Source organism: Lemur catta, chromosome 1 (genome assembly GCF_020740605.2).
Source record: "Lemur catta isolate mLemCat1 chromosome 1, mLemCat1.pri, whole genome shotgun sequence".
Taxonomy (NCBI): Eukaryota; Metazoa; Chordata; class Mammalia; order Primates; family Lemuridae; genus Lemur; species Lemur catta.
In genome coordinates, this window is record NC_059128.1 from 205,322,853 (window position 1) to 205,349,774 (window position 26,922).

The 26,922-nt window shown below is 37.1% G+C and overlaps 1 protein-coding gene across 1 annotated transcript; it reads left to right on the top strand.

Moving 5' to 3' along the window:
* Window positions 1–16: 16 nt before the first annotated feature.
* Window positions 17–15,607, top strand: NDUFB5 (NADH:ubiquinone oxidoreductase subunit B5). The gene is made up of 6 exons (XM_045539725.1): window positions 17–241; window positions 8,022–8,110; window positions 9,492–9,558; window positions 10,740–10,801; window positions 12,013–12,119; window positions 15,387–15,607. The coding sequence occupies exons 1-6, from the start codon at window positions 118–120 to the stop codon at window positions 15,505–15,507; spliced, it is 570 nt and encodes a 189-aa protein (XP_045395681.1). The 5' UTR covers window positions 17–117; the 3' UTR covers window positions 15,508–15,607.
* Window positions 15,608–26,922: the final 11,315 nt, after the last annotated feature.

Here is a 26,922-nt window from a genome sequence, read left to right on the forward strand (position 1 = left end):
AGCACAGGACCTTGCCCTCACTTAACATGGCCACCTACCGCCTTCACCCTTATTGGTAAATTGGCTCTCTCAGCTCCCGTTATACCCTCGCGTTTCTTCCTGTTGCCCGACGTAGCCATGGCGGCCATGAGTTTACTGCAGCGGGTTTCGGTCGCTTCGGCGGCAGTTCTGTCGGGCCGCCGCCTTGGCGCTCGACTCGGATTCGGGGGCTTCCTCACCCGTGTCTTTCCGAAGGCTGTCGGTGGGTGCTGGCCTTGGGAGGAAGTGCGCGTGGGGGTGTGTGCGGGATGAGACCTGAGAGGACTCGTCCAGGGTGACCTTGGTGGAATCCGCTGATGCTAAGTAATATGTGGACAGGTAGGGAAACTCAGGCCCAATTTATTAATTAGGTACAGTAGGTACCGTGCATATGGAGCCCATGGTGGTTTTAGGGGGTCCACGAAAATGTTTTAATTTAAATTTATTTTTTAAAAAGACTATAGTGTTAATGATTATGTGATAATACAGTCTGGACTATATTCGTTTTATACCACCGCAATAATAAAACATCATTTTTAATAAATTAGGAAGGGGCCCATGAAGGCAAAAGTGCCTTGGCCCAGGAAAGTCATAATGCAGTCCTAGTCTTGGGGACTGTGAGTTGCATTATAGGGGTACGAATAATCATAATAGCAAAGCATCAAGTGCTTGTTGTCTATTTTATTCTCTCAAAGATTCTGCAAAGTAAATACAATTGTTGTTATCCCCATTTTACAGATGAGAAAACGGACTCAATTATTACAAAAATAATGCACCACTGTACCAGATTAATAATAATGGTACCCAAAATTTATGGAGTATGTGTTTTGTGTCAGGAACTGTTCTAAGGCTGTAAAGTATTACTAAATTTAATTCTCTTGATCAAAGATACACTGTAAGCAATCCAAGTAGGGAAAGATGAAGTGAAACTTTTACCTTAAAACCAAAAAGATTGTCTCCAGCCCCAAAATACCTTGTTTTATTTTACCCCTCTTCTCTTTTCCCAATTTAATTTGAATTATGCCCCTTCACATGATGAGGTGATATACATAGGGACTTGCTGGAAACATGATGGAAAGGATCAGTAGTATTCAACACATTTCAAGCAGGAATTTGAACTTGTTACAAAACAACATGTGCTAACATTACTTGTTAAAATGCTTTGATAAGCCATTTCTGGTTACAGAAATCCTCAAATATTCAAATTCAAATACTCTCCCAGGTAATAGTTAATCAAGTCTAGCTGGAGATAAACTGAGGTAAAATTTCACCTCCAGTTCCTCTTTCTACACTCTTGCCCTTTCTTGGAGTTCTGGAAGAATCATTATAGGGAGTCTACACCCTTTCCAGTGGGAGCAGGGAAGGATCTAATAGCTATCTATCTATACTAAAGTTTACTGTGTTTTCAGCTGTTTACCTGCTTTCAAAGATATTTGGCATCTGTCACTGAGATATGAAAGGTTTTTAATCTCTTATATTATTGTTTATATCTGTCCCTACAAGAATGAAGTCTCCACTATAGTAGGGAACCTTGTCTTGTTTTGTTTTCTGTGGAGCTTGACTGCCTAGGTTCAAATCCTAGCTCCAGAATTTAGAACCTCTGTGACCTTGGGTCATCACATTTTAGAAGCTAAAGTGGAAGGCACTTAACTCCTTTTAACCTGCATTTCCTCCTCTTAAAAATGAGAATTTTAACCTACCTAATAAGGTAGCTGTGAAGAGTGAATGGGAAAAATCTACAGCACCTGGCATTGACCTTTGAAAAAAAAATTGTGGTAAAGTACACATAACATAAAATTTACCGTCTTAACCATTTTTAAGTGCACAGTTCAATGGTATTAAATACATTCATAATGTTGTACAATCATCATTCCATATTCATAACTCTTTTCATAACTCTTGTAAAACTGAAAGTCTGCACTCATTAAACAATAACTTCCCATTCCCTCTGCTCAGCCTGTGGCAACCACCATTCTACTGTCTGTCATTAGGGTTTTTATTACTCTAAATACATCATATAAGTGGAATCATACTGTGTTTGTCTTTTTATCACTTAATATAATGTCCTCAAGTTTCATTCCTGTTGTAGCATATGTCAGAAATTCCTTCCTTTTTAAAGCTGAATTGTCCATTGTATTTATATGTCACATTTTGCTTATCCATTCACCTGTCAGTGGACACTTGGGTTGCTTCCTCTTTTTAGGTACAGTAAATCCTCACTTAACGTGGTTGGCTCTTGGAAATCTTTAAGTGAAAGGAAGTATAACAGAAGGAAACAATGTTATTCCGGGACCTGCTATAGGAAGTTTCACTTAAAGTTGTAGTTTCTAAGAACCTATCTACGGTGTTAAGTGAGGACTTACTGTATTGTGAATAATGCTGTTGTGAACATGGGTGTACAAATATCTCTTTTGAGACCTTACTTTCATTTCTTTTGGGTATGTACCCAGAAGTGGAGTTGATGGATCAAATGGTAATTCTATTCTTAATTTTTTAAGGAACTGCCATGTTATTAGTATTCTCCACAGCAGCTGTATCATTTTACATCCCCACCAACTGTGCATAAAAGTTCCCATTCCTCCACATTCTTCCCAACACTTGTTATTTTCTCATTTTTGTTTTGCTTTTTTGTTTGTTTTTTAGGAAGATAAGGCAAGGAAATTTTCTGGTTTTTTAGTAGTAGCCAACTTAATCGATGTGTGGTAGCATCTCATTGTAGCTTCAATTTGCATTTCCCTAATGATTAGGTTAGAGAAAGATTAGAACATCTTTTCATGTGCCTCTTGACCATTTGTATATCTTTGGAAAAATGTTCATTTTTTTTTGCCTGTTTTTAAATTTTTTATTGGTATTGAGTTTTAGAAGTTCTCTATGTATTCTGGATATCAATCCATATCAGGTAGATGATTTGCAAAATTTTCTCCCACTCTGTGGTTGCCTTTTTACTCTATTGATAGTGTCCTTTGATGCACAAAATTTTTTAAATTTTGCGAAGTTCAATTTGTCTGTTTTTTCTTTTGTTGCCTATGCCTTGGAGTCCTAGCATTAGCCTTCTACAGGGCCCTGTGGCCACATCATTCTTAAGCATCTAGTGCTGTCATGTTATCTTCACCCTCTGTGAAAACCTTTCTCAGCACATAAGCAGATAAAGCTAGTCTATAATTTATTAAGCATCAAATCAGGGAATTCTGAGATGAGCTTAAGCTCTTCCTTAGCTGCAAGTAGCTTTAATTTACAGTTGGAAACTGATATGCACAAATTATGGTTTAAAAAAAGAAGAGTATTAAAATGGATATGTAAACAAAGTACTGTGGAGTTTATTCAGACATGGAATATATGGCGTTTTAACTGAATTGTGGGGATAGTTTTAACAGGTCAAACTGGCAGAAAAGTAAAGGATGAATATTCTGATTAGATATGTGGCCCTTGGGATAAGTAAATGTTGGGAGAGAAGGCAAAAAAAAAAAGGTTGGGACCAAATTGGGGGAGCAGAGGGACTGAATGCAAAGCCAAAGTATCTTCACTTTATTTTATAGGCAACAGAGTATTTTAGCAGAAAAGCAATATCAGTAGTGTGTTTTAGGAAGATGCTTCTGAGTATTGGATGGCTTATAGGGGATGTTGATTGCTTAGTCCAATAAGGTAGAGAAGGCATGGAAAGAAATGGAGAGTTTGAAACTTAGAATCAAGAGGCCTTGACAAATGATGAATGAGTGGTGTGTGCAAGGAAGATGACAGATTTTTAGCCAGGGTAATTGAGATGGTGGTGCCCTTAACTGGGAATGAAGGAAAGAAAATGACCAATCTTTAGTTGCCTGTGATGCATAAAAATTGCCTCCAGTATTTTATGCAATCTTCACAAAAATCATAATTGTCAAAGATTTAATGACTTTCCCAATGCTATTTGCATTTTTAAAAATTGGTTCTTGAAGCCTTAGGCCTATGTAATTAGTGAATACATAATTGAGAAATTCCAGGCTTTAGAGAGTAGTGGAAAGATGCCTGTTTTGGGAGGCAGAAGGAGCTAAGTTCCAGAAATCCTGGCAGTCACTTGGTTGTAAGCAGCGTTCACCATAATATTTTTAGATTGTAAATGGAAGATCCTACTATGTCAACAACAAATCCTGAAGGCTCAGAACATTTGAAAAGAGTTAAGTCTATGAAATATACTTTAGAACAGTTACCAGTAGTAATGGTTATCTTGCACATTTAATGACATGAATAATTGTTTAACAATTGGGTTATTATGTATAAAGAAAGAGCAAGCGGTTCACATTACTAACTGCATTAGTGTTACTAGAGTGCAGCTAGACCAGGCTTTCTTCCATGATTATTTTTGTTTGTTACATTTTTTGTATCTATTAATAGTGTTTTTTGTTTTTTTGTTTTTGAGACAGGGTCTCACTTTGTTGCCCAGGCAACAGTGGCATCATCATACCTCACTATAACCTCAAACTCCTAGGCTCAAGCAATCTTCCTGCCTCAGCCACCTGAGTAGCTGGGCCTACAGGCATGCATACCACACCTGGCTAAGTTTTTCTACTTTAAGTAGAGATGGGGCATTAGTCTTGCTCAGGCTGGTCTCAAACTCCTGACCTCAAGCTGTTCTCCTGCCTCAGCTTCCCAGAGTGATAGGATTACAAGCGTGAGCCACTGCGCCCAACCAATAGTGTCATTTGTAATCAGTGTTCCCTAAAACTGTACATAGTTTAACCACCCCCTCCCCACCCTATGTCCGATTGAAAGGGAAAGTTAGCAAGTATACTATCTCTTCTGAGTAAATGTAGTATGCTTTCAGGATTAAGGAAAGATCCTTGACCAACATTTAATTTATTTAAGAAATGTAGCTTCAACAGTATTTACAGTGTCTGCACCTACTGTGTGGCAGACACTAAGGGTACTGGGGTTACAATGCTGAATAAGACAGTCCCTGACCTGATGGCATTTAACCACGTAATTAGGGTTTAGTGCTCCTTGCTCTGAAGGAAATAACCAAATGGTATTAAGGGGAATGGTGGGAGGCCAACTTTGGCTAGGATAGTCAGAGAAGACCTCTGAGGAGGTGTCATTTGATTTTAACCCTGAAGGGATGAGATTTGGAGGCAGCCATTCAAGGAGCCCAGGGAAAAGCATTCTAGCCAGAGGGGAAAGTAAGTGCAAAAAGTGGGAAAGCAGTCCTGGAATTGGAAGGAAACCATTGAGAGAGATGGGTTGGAAAGGTATGCTTTTTTATTTTAAGAGAGCTTATAAATTTGGATCTCTGAGGGGAACAACCTTAGAAATCCTCTAGGCTAACGTCATATATTATGCTAATCCTTAATACATTCTGTTATTGATATTTGAATAACTCTGTAATGGGGAATTGGTGAGGCAGTCTGATTTTATTTTCAGCCACTAAAATTGTTAGAACTTCTTGTATTAAGCTGAAAATCACTCTTTCACACATTGATCCTAGTTCTTCCCCCCAGGCGCACACAGAATAGTGTAAGCCCTTTGTCATGGGACAACTCTTTAGATATTTAAAGACATTTATGTAGTCTCCACTTAGACTTCTTTTATTAAAGGCCAATCAGATTCTGTTGTTTCAGTATTACTTTGTAATATATTGTTTGCCATCTGGTTGCTTAAGCTGGGGCATGCTCCATATTGTCCATCTGAAAGGGTGTGCTCTGGAATGGACACACTTCTGCAGACATAGTCAGGGGATGGAGGGCAGGGAATATCATCCTGTTTTGACCGTGTACTTCTAATACATCAGATTAAGATTGAATTGGCTTTTGGCTTTTTTGTGAGCAATTAAATTTTGGGGGATGTAGGCAGGACTTTTCTCTTACCTTATTAGGTTTAATTCTTTTAGATTCAGCCTTTTGTAAATGTATATGAAGACTCTTTTGGGATCCCATTTCATTGTCAGTGTTTTAGCCACTCTTGTAGTAGCTTTGTGCTTCCAAGACTCAATAAATCAGGAATGCTGTCTCCACCTCATCTAAACCATTCATAAAAGTCTTGATGCTGCAGGGCTTTTCAGAGATCTCTTTGGCAGGTTATTCCATTAATTAATCAGCACCTTTTGGGTATAATCAACCAATCAATCAATTGCCCATTATGAATTCATCTAACTTGCTCATTCTTTCAGCTTATAATGCCTGGGTATGTTCTTTTCTGTTTTTATTTATTTAAGAGATGGGGGTCTCACTGTGTTGCCCAGGCTGGCCTCAAACTCCTGGGCTTAAGCTATCCTTCCACTTTCAGCCTCCCAAGTAGCTGGGACTATAGCCATGCCCCACTGGTGCTGACTGGGCCTGTTTTTTCTTATACTGCATCTGGTTTCTTTCCTTTGTTTCCCTTATAGATTTGTAATTATTTGTGTAGTGTCTGTTTGTCCCAGCAGGATCCATACCCTTAGATCGAAGTCCTACCATAGGATCTGCACTTAAATATTAATATTTTATTGAATTAATGAGCGGTTTGTACTGTCATACAGCCTATTTTCTTCATGTAGCCCACAAAAAATTCTGTTACAGTGTCTTTCAAATGATTTGCTGACATCTATACTTACCTTGTTAAATTCTCTTAATCTTGTTGTTTTAGAAACCTTAGTAATATGAATTATACTTAGTAAATTCATGCCAGCTTCTAATTCTGTTGTAAATTAACCTCCTAAATTTATTGTAAGCTGCTGCAGGTGTTAGCAAAATTAAGAAGACAATTCCTGCCTTCAAGACATTTATGTCTAAAGGTGGCAGCAGTGAAAGCAAGTATACACATCACTAGAATGTACAGAAATTGAAAGGTAGGAGAGATCTCATCTGGTAGGAAAGAATGTTGGCTTCTTAGAGGATAAGTTGTCAACTGGGCCTAAAGTATAGATTTCAGGAGAGGAGAGGGCATTCTAGACATTAAACATGTACAAAGGATAAAAATCTTTCCGACATCTATTATAACTGGAATTCCTTTAATGGGAAATTAAAGTTTTTCATTTCATGGTGACTCACATGCAAGATATCCTTGAGAGCAATTATGCAGCAGAAACATAGTAACCTAAAGTCTCTCAGTGACAGCTAGATCCTTTCCTGCTCCCAGTGGAAAGGGCCTATAGTGAGGCATCCTAAGGAAAGGGAGTAGTATAGAAAGAGGATCCAGGAGTAAACTTTTGCGTCAGTTTATCTCCAGCAAGGCTTGAAATTCTGTTGGGGAGAGGATTTGAAGAGGATATTCTTAATCAGAAATGGCTTACAAAGGGATTTTATTAAGATATTTTAAAGTGTGTAGTTTTGTAACAAGTTCAGATTCCTGCTGGAGATTTGTTGAATAAATACCTCTGGTCCTTTCCATCTATTTTGCAGCAGTTCCCTAATGTATATTGATAATGTATCATATGAAATGGCATGATTTAATTTCTTATGCAGCATTAGTAGTTCTGCCTTCTATTGAAACAAGTTGAAACCATTATTTATATATTTCTTTTCTTTTTTTTTTTTTTTTTTGAGACAAGGTCTCACTGTGTCCCTGGGCTGCAGTGCAATGGTGCAATGATAGCTTGCTGCAGCCTCAAACTTCTGGGCTCAAGCATTCCTCCTGGTTTAGCTCACTGATTAGTTAGGACTACAGGAGTTATGCCACCACCACAAGCTAATTTTTCTATTTTTGTAGAGAAGAGGTCTCACTGTGTTGCTCAGGCTGGTCCCAAACTGCTGGCCTCAAGCAATCCTCCCACCTCAGCCTCCCAAAGTGCTAGGATTTCAGGCGTGAGCCACTACATCTGGTTTAGATATTTCTTTAACATTTAATTAAAACAAAAAGAGCTATAGTTTAGAACAGTACATCAATTTTTGTTTAAAGATATCTGCCCTGGCCTTGGTTCTCAAATAAAAGAGCATTTTTTAATCTTAGCACATATCAAACATCTATACATGTATATTTTCTTATAATCTGATTTTATCTCAATATAACAGTGTACCCATATAAACCTTGTATAAAACAGGGTAATTTAATATTTACAGCTCCTGTTCGACACAGTGGAGACCATGGGAAAAGACTGTTTGTCATCAAACCTTCTACATTCTACGACAAGCGTTTTTTGAGGTTATTGGTAAGTTAAAATTTTTTGTTTAATTAAACTTTTGCACAGAAATAGGAAAATATTTTTTGCCTCTTTAGAAAACATATTTCATTTTATAAAAGATTTTATTTTATAAATTTATATTTCTTTCCTCCAAAGATACTGAGATTGTGTAGTCAAGTCTGATTTGCCACTCAATCTCTTCTTAAGTTAATGAAACTTTCCTTCTTCAAAAAAAAGATTGACATTAATTGGAATTAAAACTTGAGCCATTCCTTTCTTCTCAGGACCATAGGGGTTTTAAGTATAATCTGTATTTTATGCTTTAAGAATAAAAAAAATCTGTAAATTACAAAACTTTGATTCATGTGGGGAAGATTATCTATGTTATTAAAATATTCTTTAAATTACCAAAGAATTTGTTGAAAGACTTCTTTAATAAAGGAGCTACATTATTTTGGGATATAATTTTGTATGTATATGTTGTTTAGGAACATAGATTTCAGAGACTGACATGGACCTATAGTGCAATCTTAATTTAGCAATGATATAATATTGCATATTTAGGGTTGCAGTCCCCAACCCCTGGTCTGGGCCACAGAGTGCAGAGCTTTGCTGCTGGCCACCCCTCCACCCCTGTCTGTGAAAAAATTGTATTCTGTGAAACTTAGGAAGGTGGGGGAGTGGCTGCACAGGTAGGCAAGTGAGCGAAGAAGCTTCATCTGTATTTACAGCTGCTTTGCACCTGAGATCTCCCACTCCCACCCCTGTTCATGGAAAAATTGTTTTCCATGAAACTGGTCCCTGGTGCCAAAACGGTTGGGGACTGCTGGGGGCACTGACTGCATATTTGTATCTCAAAGCTCTGTAAGTACGAAGTAGAGGCTTCGAAAATGGAAGATTGTCTAGACTCTCTGGCCCTGTTTTTAAAGCTCTGAATCATCATTTGAGTACTGGCTGCCCTTGAGACCTTCTTGCCTTCCCATTGTGTTTAATGCCCCTCTTCATCCTTCAATCTGTCCCCAATACATCCAGTTGATTGAGCTCCTACTTTTGTTTTTATGACCAACTCAAACCCTATTCAGTGGTAGAGATCACCTTAATGTTTTACAACTTTGTTCTTAATATAATATTTTCTAACTTACATTATATTGCTTTAAAAAGTCACTTAAATATACATTGTATTATACAATTAATCCTTACTTTTTTCTTTCATTTTTGGTGTTAAATATAGGCATCTAAAAACTAGAACAAAAGAAAATAACAGAAATCAATAATTTGATACTGTATCCCCAATTTGGCAAGCTTATTTTATAAGAAATATAAGGAAATTACATTATGAGGATGATTTGAGGGTGCAGAGAGTTAGGAAATGGACATGAAAAAAACTTTTTATTTTTTATCTTAATAGAGATTCTACATTTTATTGACTGGGATTCCAGTAGCAATTGTCATAACTCTGGTGAATGTATTCATTGGTAAGTCATCATCCCCTACCCTAGAACCACCACATTGGAAAATTTTTTAAACACATACATTAATATAAAAAGAAATTATAGACTGGGCATGATGGGTCACACCTGTAATCCCGGCGCTTTGGGAAGCTGAGGTCGGAGGATCACTTGAGGCCAGAGTTTGAGGTTAGAGTGAACTATGATTGTGCCATTACACTCCAATCTGGGCAACAGTGTGAGACCCCATCTCTACAAAAAAATGTTTAAAATTAGCCGGCCATGGTGGCATGCACCTACACTCCCAGCTACTCTTGAGGATCCCGGGAGTCCAGGAGTTCAAACCTGCAGTAAGCTATGATTGTGCCACTAAACTCAAACCTGGGCAACAGAGCAAGATCCTGTCTTTAAAAAAAAATAAAAACAAATAAAAAGAGAAATTATGGATATCGGAATGTAAAACTCTTTGAATAATAAAATAACCCTAAGTTTGGCAATTTATTTTAAAATAAGTAAATCTTAATCTAAAATAGTGTACAATGTTATTTTTTTAACACATTTTTTTTCCTCCAAAAACCTTTTGATGTCACCAATTCTATAGAGGCCACATAGGGGGCTCTTCTTCCTCTTCCTCCTCATTTCCCAGAACGAGCTTTGACAAGTCTAAATAAGGGAATTAGAAAGAGACAGAGGTGGAAGAGAGGCTGAGAGAAAATTTTTTTTATCCATCCCAGAACATGTGAAACTGTAATCCTCTAAAAAAAAATGAAAATGTGAATTACAGTAAACATTAGATTGTCATGGGAAAGTCTGTTCAAAGTACTTCTGTAACACCTTGAATCCTAAAATATTTTGTCTAGTAGGTATAAGGGAGACCAGAAGAAATAATGTTTTTATTATATCCTGTTATATTATATAAAAACAAAAATATATCTTGTTACATTATATAAAACAAAATGAGAAACTCATATAATGCCTGTAGATAATACCTTATATGTAGAAGATGTCTAAAAAATATCTAAGGAATGAACTAATTTTCAGTAAGATTAAAGTGAATTTAAAATATTAGGTATCTTCATTGGTACAAATAGAAGAAAAAGTCCTTTAAAACAAGGTCCACAAGAAGTTGGTTTCTTACTTTAATGGTGAAGAATTAATATTATAAACTCCTAATGTTAAAGTTGAACATCACCATTTTCTCTTATTAGGTGAAGCTGAATTAGCAGAAATTCCAGAAGGCTATATTCCAGAACATTGGGAATATTTCAAGGTTTGTATACTTTCTGTTAAGTCTATTGTCAATACCTTAATTCAGCAATTATGATATAGTTTTATATTTAATTTTTGATAACAAGTAGATGATACGTTTATTCTAAGTTTATAGCTTTAGGAAAATTTTTACCAATATTAATGCTAGCTGTCATTTATTAAGCACCTACTGTGTAGCAGGCACTGTGCTAAGTATTTTACAAATATTATCTCATGTAAAGGTACTATTATTATTCCCACTTTAGAGATGAGGAAACTGAAGCTCAGCTGGGTGCGGTGGCTCACACCTATAATCCTAGCACTCTGGGAGGCCGAGGCAGGAGGATAGCTTGAGCTCAGCAGTTCGAGACCAGCCTGAGCAAGAGGCTTAGTCGGGCATGGCAATCACACCTGTAGTCCTAACTACTCGGGAGGCTGAGGCAGGACTCCAGGAGTTTGAGGTTCCTGTGAGCTAGGCTGACACCATGGCACTCGCCCAGGCAACAGAGTGAGACCCTGTCTCCAAAAAAAAAAAAAAAGAAAGGAAGAAACTGAAGCTCAAAAGAGGTCAAATGACCTGTCCAAGAGATGGTCCCTATATTTGAACCCAGACAGCCTGGCAGCCTTGACTCAGAGCCTGCACTGTTAACCAGTCATTACGCTATACTGTCACTGCTACCAAAACCTAAAATTAGTACTGTTTCTTGTCTTTACAAGTACTGCAGTAAGATAGCCTTAAATAGAGTATACCCCATCATGTTTTATTATCTGAATAAATTATATTTTAGAAAAGCAATGCTTCACTATTAAATCTTATGATATGGTAAAGCATGCAATTAATTCATTCATGCTGACTGATGCAAAGAGCTCCATTTTTGGATCCCCAAAACTGAGGTTTGGCTCCTGAATCTGCCATGAAATATATTCAGCATAGTATAATGAGAAAGAACTCCAGCTTTAGAGACAAACAGACTCAGTTTGAGTCCAGACATTGCCCCTTATTAGCTGTCTAACTTTGTGCAATTTGCTTATCTCTAAAATAGGGACAAAAATAGTATCCACCTAATGGATTAAAATTACTGTAAAAAATATATATATATATATATGAAGTAGTTGGCACATAGTAGGTGTTATTGGTTTATCTTGCTGAGAGGGTCATTTTAAAGAACAGTCAACTAGAAAAGCAAAGTACTCTTCAGAAATGGACTAATTTTAAACAAATTTTCCTTGTAGCATCCTATATCAAGATGGATCGCACGTACTTTCTATGATGGTCCTGAAAAGAATTATGAAAGAACAATGGCTATCCTTCAGATTGAAGCTGAAAAGGCTGAATTACGGTAGGACAAAGGAGGGGGAGGGTGGGGAAGAAAATCTTCTCCTAGGGTTGCAGATCACAAGAAAAAAAAATTAATAAAACTATTTCAGCACTACAGGATGCTCTACGTAAAAGGATAAAGCTAGGAAAGAGAATTAGCCTGTTTAGAGTGAAGATTATGAACTGGTGACAAGGAGACTGTTAGGAGATATCTGTCAGATTAAAAGGAATTCTTTTTAAATTCTTTTTAAAATACTCTATTCTTTTATGTACAGGGCAACCCTCCAACAATTTCCTTCCCTCCGACACCTGGTCTCATCCTTAAAAGGGGCACCTACTTAACAATGTATCGTATATTCCTAGAAAAAACTTTATATGTTAAAAAATATATTTTATAATATCATTTAAAAAGTATATTAATACAAGTAGAATCCATTTATAAACACTGTTTTGCCCCTTGTCTTTATTTCACTTAATGTAGCTTGGTGATCTTTTCATAATAGCATATATCCCATTCTTTTTAAGGTTGCATTATATATTTTATCGGATGGATATGCCTATATTTTCTAACCAGTCCCTTGTTGTTGATGCTTAGGTTCTTTCTGAGTTTTTTGCTGTTATGCATAGCGTATATAATATATGGGTGAATATCCTCATACATATATTTTTGTATACTTATGCGATCTATCTGGAAAATAAATTTCTAGTAGTGGCACTGATAAGCCAAATAACATATGCTTTTAAATTTTAGGTGAATATTGCCAAACTCTTCTCTAATAAGTTATACCAGTTTTTTTCTGTTAGTTTCTGTATCTCAGTTTTCCATGTTTCTCTGTAATACAATTTATCAAACTTAAATGTTCTTGCTGATACGGTAGTTGAACAATGTTATCTCATCATTTTGATTTTGTATTTCTTCATGAGATTATTTTTTCATATATCTATTAGTTGTATGTATTACTTTCTCTAATTTTTCTACTGATTTGTACATAATTAAATTAGCTCTTTTTGGTTTTGTTGCAGGTATTTTTCCCAGCTTGTTGTTTGTCTTTTGGCAATGTAGAATTTTTTTGTAGCATAGAAATATTTTTATGTTTTCAGATTAAGTAAATATATAATTCCAAAATTATTTTTTTAAATGTTCACTTATGTTTCCTTTTAGTACTTTAAAATTTGATTCTGTCTGAGATTTATTTTGGAATTAGGAGTGAGGTATAATTTATATACAATCAAATGTACCCATTAGGTTTAAGGGGTTTTTGACAAAAGTATATACCTGTGTATCTGTCATCACAATCATGGTCATTTTGATCACACTAAAATGTCCTCTTGTGCCTCTTTCCCATTTGTTCCAGTCAGTCTCCATCCTCTACTCTTGGCCCTAGGCTACCATTGTTCTGCTTTCTGTTCATTCTTTTTTAAATTTTGTACTTTATCAAAACTGCTGTGATATTAAAAAATAATTAAATGATGAAAAAAATATGATTGGCTGTATTTCCTAGGTATGTGGTTGCATGCATATATAATTACCACATGGATCTGTCTTTAGGTATTTAAGAGCAAGGAACAGCAGCATGGCTCATAGTTAGTAATATAAGACCTTTTCTACTTCAGACATATACTTTTGAGTTCCAATTAAAGGACCAGATCCTATCAGACATAGAAAGATTCTAAACAGTTACAAAACAAAACAAAGAAAAAGCAAACCAACAAAAAAAAAAACCCCTAGCTTCTACCTCTAAAGGAAAGATGCCAGTGTTAGCAAGGAATGGAAAGTACCTGTAGTTTTAAAAAGTCTATGTTTAGATATTTGGAAAACTGAAGCATTAAAGGAAATATATAAAATAGAAAGAGACTGTCTCCCATAATTGAGATAACTATTATTTTTAGTCCTCCATATTTTTAAAACTCTGTGCATGTATATACACACATATTCACAAGTGTTTACTTATAATTTTGGGGGATTTGGGTTTTTTGTTTGTTTGTTTGTTTGTTTGTTTTTAAGAGACAGGGTCTCCCTGTGTTGCCCAGACTGGACTTGAACTCCTGGGCTCAAGTGATCCTCAGCTTCCTGAGTAGCTGGGACTTCAGGTGCAGGCCATTGCACCTGGCTTACTTACTGGTTTTTAATGAAATGGGAAGGTGCTACACACACTCATTTTATATTTTGCTTTTTTAACATAACAATATTTTTTTTCATGCCATACCTGGATTTGATTCTTATTCTTTTTAACAGGTACATAGGAGTCCATTGTATGGGAGAACCATAAGTTATTTAAAGAGTTAGTCCCCTATTGATGAATATTTTAATTACTCAAATTTTGGATAATTATAGAGTAAAAAAGAAAGAGGATGACATTTAATCCTAAAAAAATATAAATGAACATACTCTTTTAAATATACCATCATAAAGGTATATAATCTGTCATAAGGTTGGTGAACTGGTTAAGGTTAATAAAGTGACATAACTGTGATAAACTCCCAGTAATGTGAAAAAGTTAGTGTGTGTTTTATAAAAATGGAAAGTAAATGGTTTGATGGACAAGAGACTGCTTCAGGAATGTGTGGTAGTTTGTGCAAAGGCTTAGACATGGAAGAGGGAAAGCATCTCTATGAAAGATTATCCAGTTTGTGAAGGAGGACAAGGATAGTAAATAGATCTTATAGTTGGTGTGTGTGTTTCTTAATCCTGGTTTTTCTTGCTTGTTTTTCTTTACAAATGTTGACTGAGTATCTGATGTTGACTAGGCACAATATAATGCTGGTGAATAAGATTCCATTTTCTGCTCTCAAGTTTTCTGTCCTAATGGCGGTGGGCTGCCAGTATAGAGGACGTGAACTCTAAGAAAGCTTATTCATTTTTTTATTCCTAGCACTGGGCACAGTGTATGGCCATAATAGTGGGCATTCTGTAAATGACTCTCCTAGCCATCTAAACGGTGAGAAGACAGGAAAACATGGTCACAATTCAAGTGAAAATGATCTGTCCAGACAAAGAACAAGCATAGTAAAGGAGAGAACTGATTATCAATTCAAGCGATGTTTTAATGATAGAAACTATTCAATGGCTAACTACATAAGCAAGATAATAAAAGTAAAAAATAAGTCCAAATTTTGCTTATAGATATATACTAGTTATTAATATATGCCTACACATGGATTTGTGGAGGGACATTATACTTTACATAAAAGCAAAATTCTCTCAAGTGGTTGTTCTTTATGGAGATAATCCATTAAATTTGTAATTCGAAGTGCTGGAATCACAATATTGCTGTTCCATTTGTTACAGGTTAAAGGAACTGGAAGTACGAAGATTAATGCGTCAGAGAGGAGATGGACCCTGGTATCAGTATCCAACCATTGATAAGGCACTAATTGACCATTCTCCAAAATCGACTCCCGACAACTAATCATTTATTTCTTCAAATACAAAGTATATTCTCTGATGGAAAATAAATAAATGTATTCTGTATTTTTGCTCTCTGATGAATAAAAGAGCTTCTTCCATTACTCTGTTTCTCATTGTTGGTTCAGTCAGATTTTGGTTCTGTCAGCTTTTGATTGTGGGGTTTCGGCTTCTTCTTTTAAGAATATGTAAAATGTAATAATAAAAACTGGAGAAATAGGAATTTGTGAACTCCTAAAGTTGTGATAACTTTGAAAGATTAGTGTTTTATTTATCTGACAAATGAAAGTAATAGAAGAGAAGTCTAATTATGTTAAACATCAGTAAGTATAGTAGTTTGTACAAATGTCTATATTGTAGACATCTGGATTATTGAGAGGCAACTCAGGATTTTACTAATAAGTTGCACAAGAAATATTGAGCCAACTATATAAAACATTAACATCTTAATAAATAAATTTTTAGTGAATAAATCTTAAAGTTTATAATGTTTTAGTGTTTTTTTTAGCCATATACCATTCTTTTTAAAACCATATACACACATATGTGCATTTTTCCTAGATGCAAATTGTGAGTTTTCTCAGTTTCCTTAGAGTCCTGTTTTGTAACCACTGAAGAGGTAGTTGCAGTAGGTAAAATGATTACTGCCAATATTATGAAATCTGAGCAAAAGCTAAAAATAATGACTGTCCTTTATTAAGCATTTACTGTCTGTTGAGCACTGTGCTAAATAGCTGCATCTTTTTAACATTATTTTCAAAATGACTTATGAGGTACAATTACGCTGAGTTCTGCAGATTAGAAAACTGAGGCTCAGAGATTTTAAACACATACTCAATATTTACAAAAATAAACATTGAAAACATTTACAGTTCAACTTCCAAAATGGTCTTTTAGTTTAAGCATTCAATAGTTTTAAACCTGTAGCAGCCAATCAATGCATCTCCCGCAGAAGTGTATTTTTACATTCTTCATGAAAGTAAAAATGAACCCAGGTTTCCTAAGATTCAGACCAGTAGGTCTCCACATTACTATCCTCCAGGCCAAATAGAGAAATTGGTTTTTGCTGCCTAAACAGACAAAAAGAAAAGCCACAGTCCACTCATTCAGCAAATACCTTTAAAAAAAAAAAAAAACTTACTGATATGTAATTTTTTAATCAGATTATGTGGGGTTTTGCTGTTGAGTTCTTTATATATTCTGGTTATTAATCCCTTATTTGATAGATAGGTTGCAAATATTTTCTCCCATTATATAGGTATGACTTCACTTGGTTAATTGTTTGCTGTGCAGAAATTTTTTTTAGCTTGATGTAATTCCATTTGTCTATTTTTGCTTTTGTTGCCTGTGCTTTTGAAGTCTTACCCAAAAAATCTGCCCAGGCCAATTTCCTGTATCATTTCTCCACTGTTTTGCCAGTTTTATAGTTTAAGGTCTTAACTTTTAAGTCTCTATTTTGAGTTGATTTTTTTTTTGTATGGTGAAAGATGGGGATCTAGTTTCATTCTTCTGTATATGGGTATCCAGTTTTCTCAACACCATATATTAAAAAGATTGGCCTTTTCCCAATGTATGTTCTTGGTGCCTTTGTCAAAAATCAGTTGGCTGTAAATATGTGGATTTATTTCTGGGTTCTCTATTCTGTTCCTTTGGTCTATGTGTCTGTTTTTATGTCAATATTATGCTCTTTTGGTTATTACAGCCTTGTAATATATTTTGAGATCAGGTAGTGTGACACCTCCAGTTTTGTTCTTTTTGCTCAGGATTGCTTTGGCTATTATTTGGGGTCTTTTGTGGTTCTATATGAATTTTACGACTGCTTTTTCTATTTCTGTGAAGAATGTCATTGATATTTTGATAGGGATCACATTGAATCTGTAGATTGCTTTATGCAGTGTGGTCATTTTCATGACCTTAATTCTTCCAATCCATGAGTATGGTATATCTTTCCATTTTTTTGTGTGTCCTCTTCAATTTCTTTCTACAGTTTTCCTTGTGGATGGAGATCTTTCACTTATTTGGTTAAATTTATTCCTAGGTATGTGTGTATGTATGTACTTGTGTATGTATTTACTTGCTTGCAGAAAATAACCTTTCGAGTGCACTTAATCCAACCAAAATCCTGTGGGGTGGTTGCATTTTCCTATTTCCCCAGAAGAGGGCTGCCTTGCCCAGCTCCCAGATTTTGTTTTGAGTATTCCCTATACAATTTTCCAAAGGATTTGAGAGAAGGGCATACTGTTCCTAAAGCCCCTGCTTCTGCAAACCGATTTTGTAGGAGAAGGATAAGGAGGATGGAAATGGGTAGGTCTTGGTTCACAGTGATAGTAAACATGTTAGATCTGTACACATTGGCATGGATACCTTTTTGGACCCTACAGGGGTTTTTTTTGACAGTAATTTTTACTTTATTTTCTTCTTTCTACTATTATAAATGTAAGAAAAACTTAGCATATAAAATATGGAAAGTAGACAATAAATACTGATAATCCTACCACCCAAAAAGAAATTTGAGAAATTTCCTTCAGTCTTTTTTTTTAACATAATTGGGAATATATATATATATACACATATGTATATATACATATATATATATAAAAATCAGGATTGGCTGCTTTTTTTAACTTGTAAAGTATTTCTTGGAGAAAAGTGTTAATAAAGCTAACATATATGGTTGTATTGATTCTTATGCAAACTTTTCTTATACAAATATTTAAGCTTATTATAAATTGGTCACTATACTATGAACTGGAAATAACGTGGTCAGCTTTCTCCAAAGAGTTTGCTATTTAGCATAGACAAGAGACGTTAAATCAGAAGTTATGATGCATTATGTTTGAGAGGGGAAGAACAGGACCCTTCTAGCAAGCCGTGAGATCCCAGGCTAGCCCAAGGGTACCTGGAATGACTAAACTGGAACCTAGGGATGGGTACTGGGGAGGGGAGAGTACTGTAGTCCAAATAATGAAAGTCAGAGGCAAGAGAAAATGAGAAATGAGAAAAGGCTAGACAGGTCTGAAATGTGAGTGGGAAAAGTGAGAGTGTGGATCAGATCATTCAAAGTGTTGCAGCTCTTGTTGAGGGTTTGAATCTGATCCTAAGGGCAGTTGGATGTCCCTCAAGAGTTTTCAATGGAGAAATGACACAGAGTTGTTTTTTAAAGATCATGCTGGATGTAGTGTGGAGAACAAATTAAAGGATAGTAAGTATAAATCATTCATTGTCAATGGAATCAATATTACCCCTAAAGAGAATGAAAATTAGTTCTTGGGCAATGAAAAATATCTTACTCTTTTTATGTACAAAGCAAATATATATATATATATATATATATATATATATATATATGCATACACAGCTATACAATACCTTTGTGGTATTAAAATTTCATGGGAGGCGGGGACAATTAGGGAAAAAAGTCTAAAATGCTCCAGAAGGTATGATAATGGAAGAAAGGTTGAGAAAAACTCATTCAAATACAGGGAAGACCAGTTAGAAGTTTGTTGTGATCATCCAAGTGAGAGACGGTGATCACGTGGAGAAGGCAGTAGCAGTGGGAATGGATGAAAAAAGTGTAGGGATTTGAAGACATTGAGGTGACCGAATTAACAAGACTTGATGAGTCAGTTGAGTGCTTTGGGAAATGGAAAGAGGGAGTAAAGAATAAATCCTGAGTTTCTGGCTTAAGCAATGGGATATTGCTGCTATTTGCTAAGATGAGGAGCACTGATGGGAGGAACAGGTTTAACAGAGAGACAAGGTCAAGTCCGGACTTTCTTGATTTGAGGTGCCTCCAGACCCGGGCAGACTTTCTCCCCTGTGTAAAGTAGGAAGATAAAAGGACCTAGGATGGAGTCCTGGGGACAGCAGTATTTATGGCAGAAGAAAATGAGAATGTGGTGTCATAGAAGGTAAGAGAAGAAAGTGACTTATAGAGGGAAAAATAAGGACTAAAAGATCAGAAGTGTCTGATTTAGCAACCTGGGGTCCATTAGTGCCCTCGGTGGAAGCAGACGCTGCGGTAGAGTGACACAGAAGCCAGTGTCGGCAGAGGGAGATGGGAAGTGATGGAATGGTGAAAATTTCGAGAAATTTGGCTATGCAGAGGAGAAAAGTGGAAGGCAGGTATTACAGAATGGGGGGGAGCTGGTCAGAAAGGTCAGCAGAGAGGAAGAGGTGGAAGACCGAGCAGAGGAGGGGTGCTTCATGGGCTGAGATGCCCAGGTAGCGGGCAGGGAATGAGGCCCCAGCCAGGTGAAGGGACAGAGGCTTTAGAAAAGAAGAGGACATGTCTTCCGTTTAACCGAAAGGTCAGAGGAATAAATGAGTGGGTGCTGACACAAACAGGGCTGCAGGCTTGGTGGGAGAAGGCAGAAGGAGTTTCCACCCAATGATCTCTTTTTTTCCAATGCAGGAGGGAAGGTCATCCATCTGCTGAGAGCGAAAGGAGAAGTGGGACTTTGAGAAGACGAGAAAAGAAAATGGTTGTGGAAGAAGGGAGAGTGAGATAACACAGGGAAGGGGGTCTGATGACTGAGACCAGTGACCCTTTATGTATTGTGGCGCTACCTATAAAATGGATGGCCTCTTTTGGCAGCACTTAATTAACTGAGTGCAAGGGCAGGGAAGGTAGATGTTGGGGGTTGGGAGGTGGTTTGGGCAGGAGCAATGGAAGGACAGGGGAAAGGGAATTTACAGCATTAATGAAAGAGTGGCTGGAGCAAGGAACCATGAAATAAGCTGCATGGGGGAGGAAGTGAAGCAGGAAGGTGCTTTGTTTACATTGAAGTCTTGGTGTATTATGCCTAATTGAGCATGGAAGCTGGAAGGATTTGAAGATGCCTTCAAAGAGTGGGATGTCATTCAATTCTGCCTCCTAATTAGCTCTTTATACCCTCCCCCCCACTCACCTGGTGTAAATCCCTCTTTCTCAACTGGATTATAACAGTTTCCTTGCTTCTAGTTTTTCCTCACTGCAAACCTTTCCCTGCACTGTAGCCTAAGTGATTTTTTAAAACTTATAAATCTAATCATGTCTTGTGATAGTTAAAATAGCCTTCAGATAGTGCCCTCTAACACTGTCTGATCTTACCTCCCACAATTTCTCCCATCACTCTGGCCCATAAACTTACTAAGCAACTTGCTTTTCCCAGAACAAGCCACACTGTCATCTCTGCTATCTCATCTGCCTTTTGAATGACCGGCTGTATTCTCGTTCTTCAAGTCTCTGCTCAGAAGCTACCTCCTTTATGAAGGCTGATGGGAATGCATACCATCCTGCATTGTTCCACAGGATTGTGTTTTTAAAAAACTCTTATAAAACTTTCTACATTGTATTATAGCTATTTACAAATAGTCTGTGTCCTTACTGACCTGAGAGCTCCTACAGAAAAGGTGCTATGCTTATTCATTTTATGATTCCCAGCTCATTTTGTAGTGTCTGGACCATAGTAGACAGAGTAAAGATCTGATGAGTGAATGGTGCATGGATTTAACACTGTTCTGGGTTATGTTTAAATGACCTTTTTTCTTTTTCTGCAATTCTAGAGGACCCAGCATAGTGTTATAAAAAGGCATGCCTTGGATTGAGCAGACTTCAGACTAAATCCAATTACAAGAAAACATCAAACAAAAAAAAGAAGGTAAACATTCTATATTTGAAAAGCTGGGTGAACTGTATTCACTGAAAGTGTGAATATCATAGAAGACAAAGGCAGGCTGTGGAAATTTTCCATATAAAATGAGGATGAAGAGGCAGTCAACTAAATACAATACTTGACACTACCCTGAATCCTGTAGTAGCAGAGAGAGAAATGTTATAAAGGACATTATTAGATCAACTGACAAAAACTGGAGTAGGGAAGGTGGGTTAGATAAAATTGTCATATCAGAGTGAATGTATGAAGTTGATAACACGCTGTGGTTATATAAGAGAATATCCCTATTCTTAGGAAATACACACTGAAATATTTAGGTGTGGGTATTCAAGTGGGGTAAATCACATACATCAAATGGTTTGTACATGTGTATATGTGTGTATATATAGATATACATCCTTACACATACATAAAATATACATATGTAAATATGTGTTGTGGGCTGAATTGTGGCTCTCCTAAATTTATATGTTGAACTTCTAACCCCCAGTACCTCAGAATGTGACTGTATTTGGAGACAGAGCCTTAAATATTTAACTAGATTAAAATGATGTCATTAGACTAAGCCCTAATCCAATGCACTATGACTGGTCTTTTAAAAGAGGAGATTAGAACACAAAAGAGAAAGACCATGTGAAGACCGAAGGAGAAAGCCATCTACAAGCCAAGGAGAGAGGCTTCAGAAGAAGCCAACCCTGTTGACACCTTGATCTTGGACTTCTAGCCTCCAGAATTGTGAGAAAATAAATTTTGTTGTTTAAACCACCCAGTCTATGGCACTTTGTTAGGGCAGCTTTAGCAGACTAATACTATACATCTATGGTATATATACAATATATGCACACATATATACATAAATACAGTATATATACACATATGTACATACACACAGAGAATGAACATAAGAGCAGATGAAGTAAAAGGTTTATAGATAATCTGGGTGAAGGATATGTCGGTGTTCCTTGTACTATTTTTATTTGTTAACTATTTGTAATTTTAAAATGACTTTCAAATTTAACATTAGAATAAATAAGTGACATATTTAAAAATAAGTACATGTACACCAGAATGGCAAATATGAACAAAACCTAAAAGTGAAAATAAAAAGATAAAATGGTTGCCTTAGGGTAGAGGAATTATTTTCCCCTTAAACATCCAACTTTTGTGATATTATTTTATTGCTTTTTACATTGCTTTTTATATTTTATTTTATTTTATTTTATTTTATTTTATTTTATTTTTGAGACAGAGTCTCACTCTGTTGCCCAGGCTAGAGTGAGTGCTGTGGCATCAGCCTAGCTCACAGCAACCTCAAACTCCTGGGCTCAAGCAATCCTACTGCCTCAGCCTCCCGAATAGCTGGGACTACAGGCATGCGCCACCATGCCCAGCTAATTTTTTCTCTATATATTTTTAGTTGGCCAGATAATTTCTTTCTATTTTTAGTAGAGATGGGGTCTCACTCTTGTTCAGGTTGGTCTTGAACTCCTGACCTCGAGTGATCCACCCGCCTCGGCCTCCCAGAGTGCTAAGATTACAGGCGTGACCACCGCGCCCAGCCTGCTTTTTAAATAAATTAAAAATAGCTACTATTTATTGAGTCTAGTATATAGCAAGCATAGACTAAGCACTTTGTATAGTATATTTTACCCTATTTATTTCTCACAATAATGTTTCAATGTAGATATCACTATCCTCACTTAAATAAAAAAAACTGAGGCTCAGAGTTTAAATAAAGTAGGTAACCTAAGGCTACATCTAATAAGAGTATCAAATTTTTAAAAGGAACTGAAAATAAATAAAAAGCCCACTGATCTTGGGAAAGAACTGACAGAGTGGGGCTTTGGCATGTTGTCAAGTGACTCTCACTTGGCACATCTGTCTCCCTAAGTGCCCAGTGGTCTCTTCATTTTCCTTGGATGTTTGGATGTGCATAATTTCTTTGATAATACCCCCTTTTGACATTTATTTTACTTCTAATCTGATACCTAAATATTTTTATGCATTTTTTTAAACACAGGGTCTCGCTGTGTCCCCCAGGCTGGAGTGCAGTGGTGCAATCATAGCTCACTGCAGCCTCGAACTCATGAGCTCAAGCAATCCTCCCAGCTCAGCCTCCCAAGTAGCTGGGACTACAGGTACCCACCACCATGCCCTCTGTATGCATTTTTGATTGATTCATTAGTATAAACTGCTAGAAGAAAAATATTTGGTCAAACAGTATGTTTTTAGGCTTTCGGTACATGTTTCAAGGCTGTCCTACTGGAATGTTGTACCAATTCACACTCCCATTAGCAGCATAAGAGGGTATCAATTTTCTTAAGCCCTAAAGTCTTAAAGGCTTCAAGTCTCCTGTCAGCCTGATGGTAGGATTTTATGGCATAGTTTCTTTCAACACCCCCAAGGTCTTGTGAACAGTGTAATTCTCAACATGATGTTTCCCACTCTGCACAGACCTTATACCTTTGCATTCCAGATTTTGGCAATTTGACTCTGTTTATGAAATTGTGTGATATACTCGTTGAATTGCAATAAAATATAATTAATGCCAACAAAACAAACTTATTCAGAAAGTAGTCATCTGTTCCCTGAAGTTATTTTGTGTTTGATTTCTTTAAACATGATAACCATAGCATTATGGATTCCCTATAGCGAGCAAGAATGCTAAGTTCTTTGTGGGTAGAGACACTGCGTTTGTCAAACACCTACCAGGTGATCGGACTGAAGGAGAAGATGGAGATGGTCAACGTGTTCAGCACTGTGGCTTTGCCGTATTCCACTTTGTCTCCAGTTTTAATCAGGGCCATGCTCTCTTTAGGCTTTCAGTGGTGCCCTTGAGATCTTGGTCATGATGCCCTAGGCTGGAAGAAGAAAGTCTTTCCAGGCCCAGACCAATGTTTTGGGCTGACTTATGTGTGACTTTGCGTGGAGCTATGACATCAACACAGATAGTGGCTGGCACTTGTTTGACAAGCAGCACGTCTCTAATCTCAATGCGTCCTTCTTGGAAAACATGAAATCCACTTTACTCTGGCTATGAGGCCACAGTTTCTCCAGATCCAGGCTGTTTTCCATGGGTTTTCATATCATGATGTTCTTGTCCATCAGCACCAAAACCTAGGCCTAGAGGAAAATACGGATCTGCTGCAATTGCTTGGAGCCCACATTTTCTGCCTCCACAATAAAATATTTTGGATAATTTTCTAAAAGTTGTATGACTTTTAAGAAAGAGATGGAATTCTAGGCTGCTCTGTCTTCTCTGGACATCATGTCAGTGTACCAGCAGTGACACATGAGATCTAAAGATGATGTCATGCTCCCCAAAATGCCTGGAGAGAGGAAATTAATTCTTATAAATTCCCCATTATAGATCATGTGGTCCTGGAACCATATCACAATTATGACTCCAGAGAAAGGTGGAGATTAATGCCACCTTGAAGGTAAGGGAAGTTCTGACCAAACAGGAAAGGAAGAGAAAGAAAAAAAAAGACCAAGACCTCAGATTCTTGGAGGGAGGAATGGGGGAGGGGGAAGAAGATGAAAAAGAAGAAAAAGAGGAGGAGGAGGAGGAGGAGGAGGAGATGGGAGAAGAGGAAGGAGAAGGGGAAATCAAAAACCAATATTCTTTCATTTCTACCTGCTAGAGGACAAACGTGTGTGTCTGTGTGTGAGAGAGAGAGAGAGAGAGAGAAAGAGAGAGAGAGGGAAGGGGGAAGAGAGACAAGGCATGCTGTAGTGGAAATACACAGATAGGTGTTACAGACCCCAAGGACACTGGCACTAGTAGCCTGCTTCCCTGGAGAAGGCAGTGAGCCTCCTGGGAAAGCTGCCTTTGGCACAGTGCCACACTTGCCCAAAGTGGAGCAGAGGCAAGCACGGGTATCCCTGAGGTGGAGATGTAAGAAGGGAAATTTCCAAGAAATAAAGGAAGAACCTAATCTGAAGATAAAAAGGACACACTGTGTTCTAGGAAATATTGAAACACTAGACGCTAAGACATATCCTGGTTAAATGATTTAATTTTAGCACTTAAAAATAGGGGTGGGGGAAGATTTCCAGGCCAAAAACAAAACAAAACAAAAAACAGGTCACTTATAAGGTAGAAAAATCAGTCTGTCTTCAGGTATCATGTGTTACCATTTTAATAAAATCATTTCTTTTTAGCTATCCATCTGTCCATCCATCCATCTATCCGTCCATCCATCCATCTCCTATAGACATATCCATCCATTCTCCTATAGACACATACAGAGATACTGTACCTGGAATGAAGTTCATATAGTATTAACAATTATAATTCTGAGTAAAAGAATTTTGGATGATTGTTATGCTTTATTCCTTGTAACTTTGTTTTGTCTTGATGTTTTTATATTGTTTCTGTTGTTAAGAATACTATGGCGGAAAATTTTTAGAATCATTTCTATTTGAGTCAACTAATGTTCAGTTTAACAAAAACATTTTTGACTGTATTCTCCAAAAGTAAGAAGGAAGAGGGATAGTCTGAAATGCCTTTAAAAGATATTGCTTTTTGTCAGGGAAATAACAGAAAAGGGAATAAAGTTTAGCAGGAAACCTGACTGCCTGTAGCAATATTACACATTTTAGTCTGGATTAGTCAACTTCTGCTGGGGTAACAAACAATCCCAGCATCTCAGTAGCTTCAATAATGAACAATTATTTCTTGGTCTTAAAGGCTGAAGGTTAGCTTTGGATCTGCAGGGCTCTGCGGGTAGCATGTATCTTTTCTTTCCAAGATCCAGACTGAAAGAATGACCTTTGATGATACTGGATTGAAGAAAATATTCAGCCTACATGTAAGCATGAAAAGCACAGGGCTAGAATGAATAAGTTTGAATAAATACTGCAATATACTACATGGGCTGCCTTGATTCCATACTGTCTTATTTCTTCATTTATGTCACATAATCTAAATTTTGCCCTTTTATGAAACTATAAACTTCTTGGGGACAGGTGTTAGGGCTTTGGATTCCAGCTCTTTTATTTTCTATCTGCTAAATGATGACAAAGGACTAGATATTTCTTGCCATAATACAGGGGAAGGGACTCAGTAGACAGAAATGCTGAATTTGATCTAGCAACTACGTCTCCAATGGGGCCCAGAATCTTTCAAAGGTAATTTACTAATCATTACATCTGGCTCAGAAAGATGGGACAGGAGTTACCCATGAAGTGGGCTTTCTGATCCCTGTGGGGTTGAGAGGAGTCCTGGGTGGACATTGCAGGTGGTAGCAATTCACTGCCAGAAGGAAAGCTGGCGCAGTTATGCTATCAGGCAGCAGTCCAGACATGATTAACAGATCTCAGGGAATGGCTCGTTCATAGCTAATTCTGGCTGTGGTTCATCAAAAGGTTCCCAGGAGTATAAGCAGTGGGCGTACCACTGAGATACCATATCCCCAACTCCAAGTTTAGCAAGCAGAGGCCTGAATCGAGCCACCGTGGTAGGTAGTCATGGTCACAGACAGGAATTAGTTGGCACACTTGGAGCTCCTTGATTAAAGGAGAGGCAGGATTCCTTGAGGAAAGATGCTGAAGTACTATCAAATATGGACAGTGTACATCTAGGTGAGGTGGTGAGCACCTGTAGTCCCAGCTACTCTGGAGGCTGAGGTGGGAGGAGTGCTTGAGCCAGGCGTTAGAGGCTGTAGTGCGCTATGATCATGTGAATAGCCACTCCACTGCAGCCTGTACAACATAGTGACACCCTGTCTCAAAATACATATATATATGGACAGTGTGAA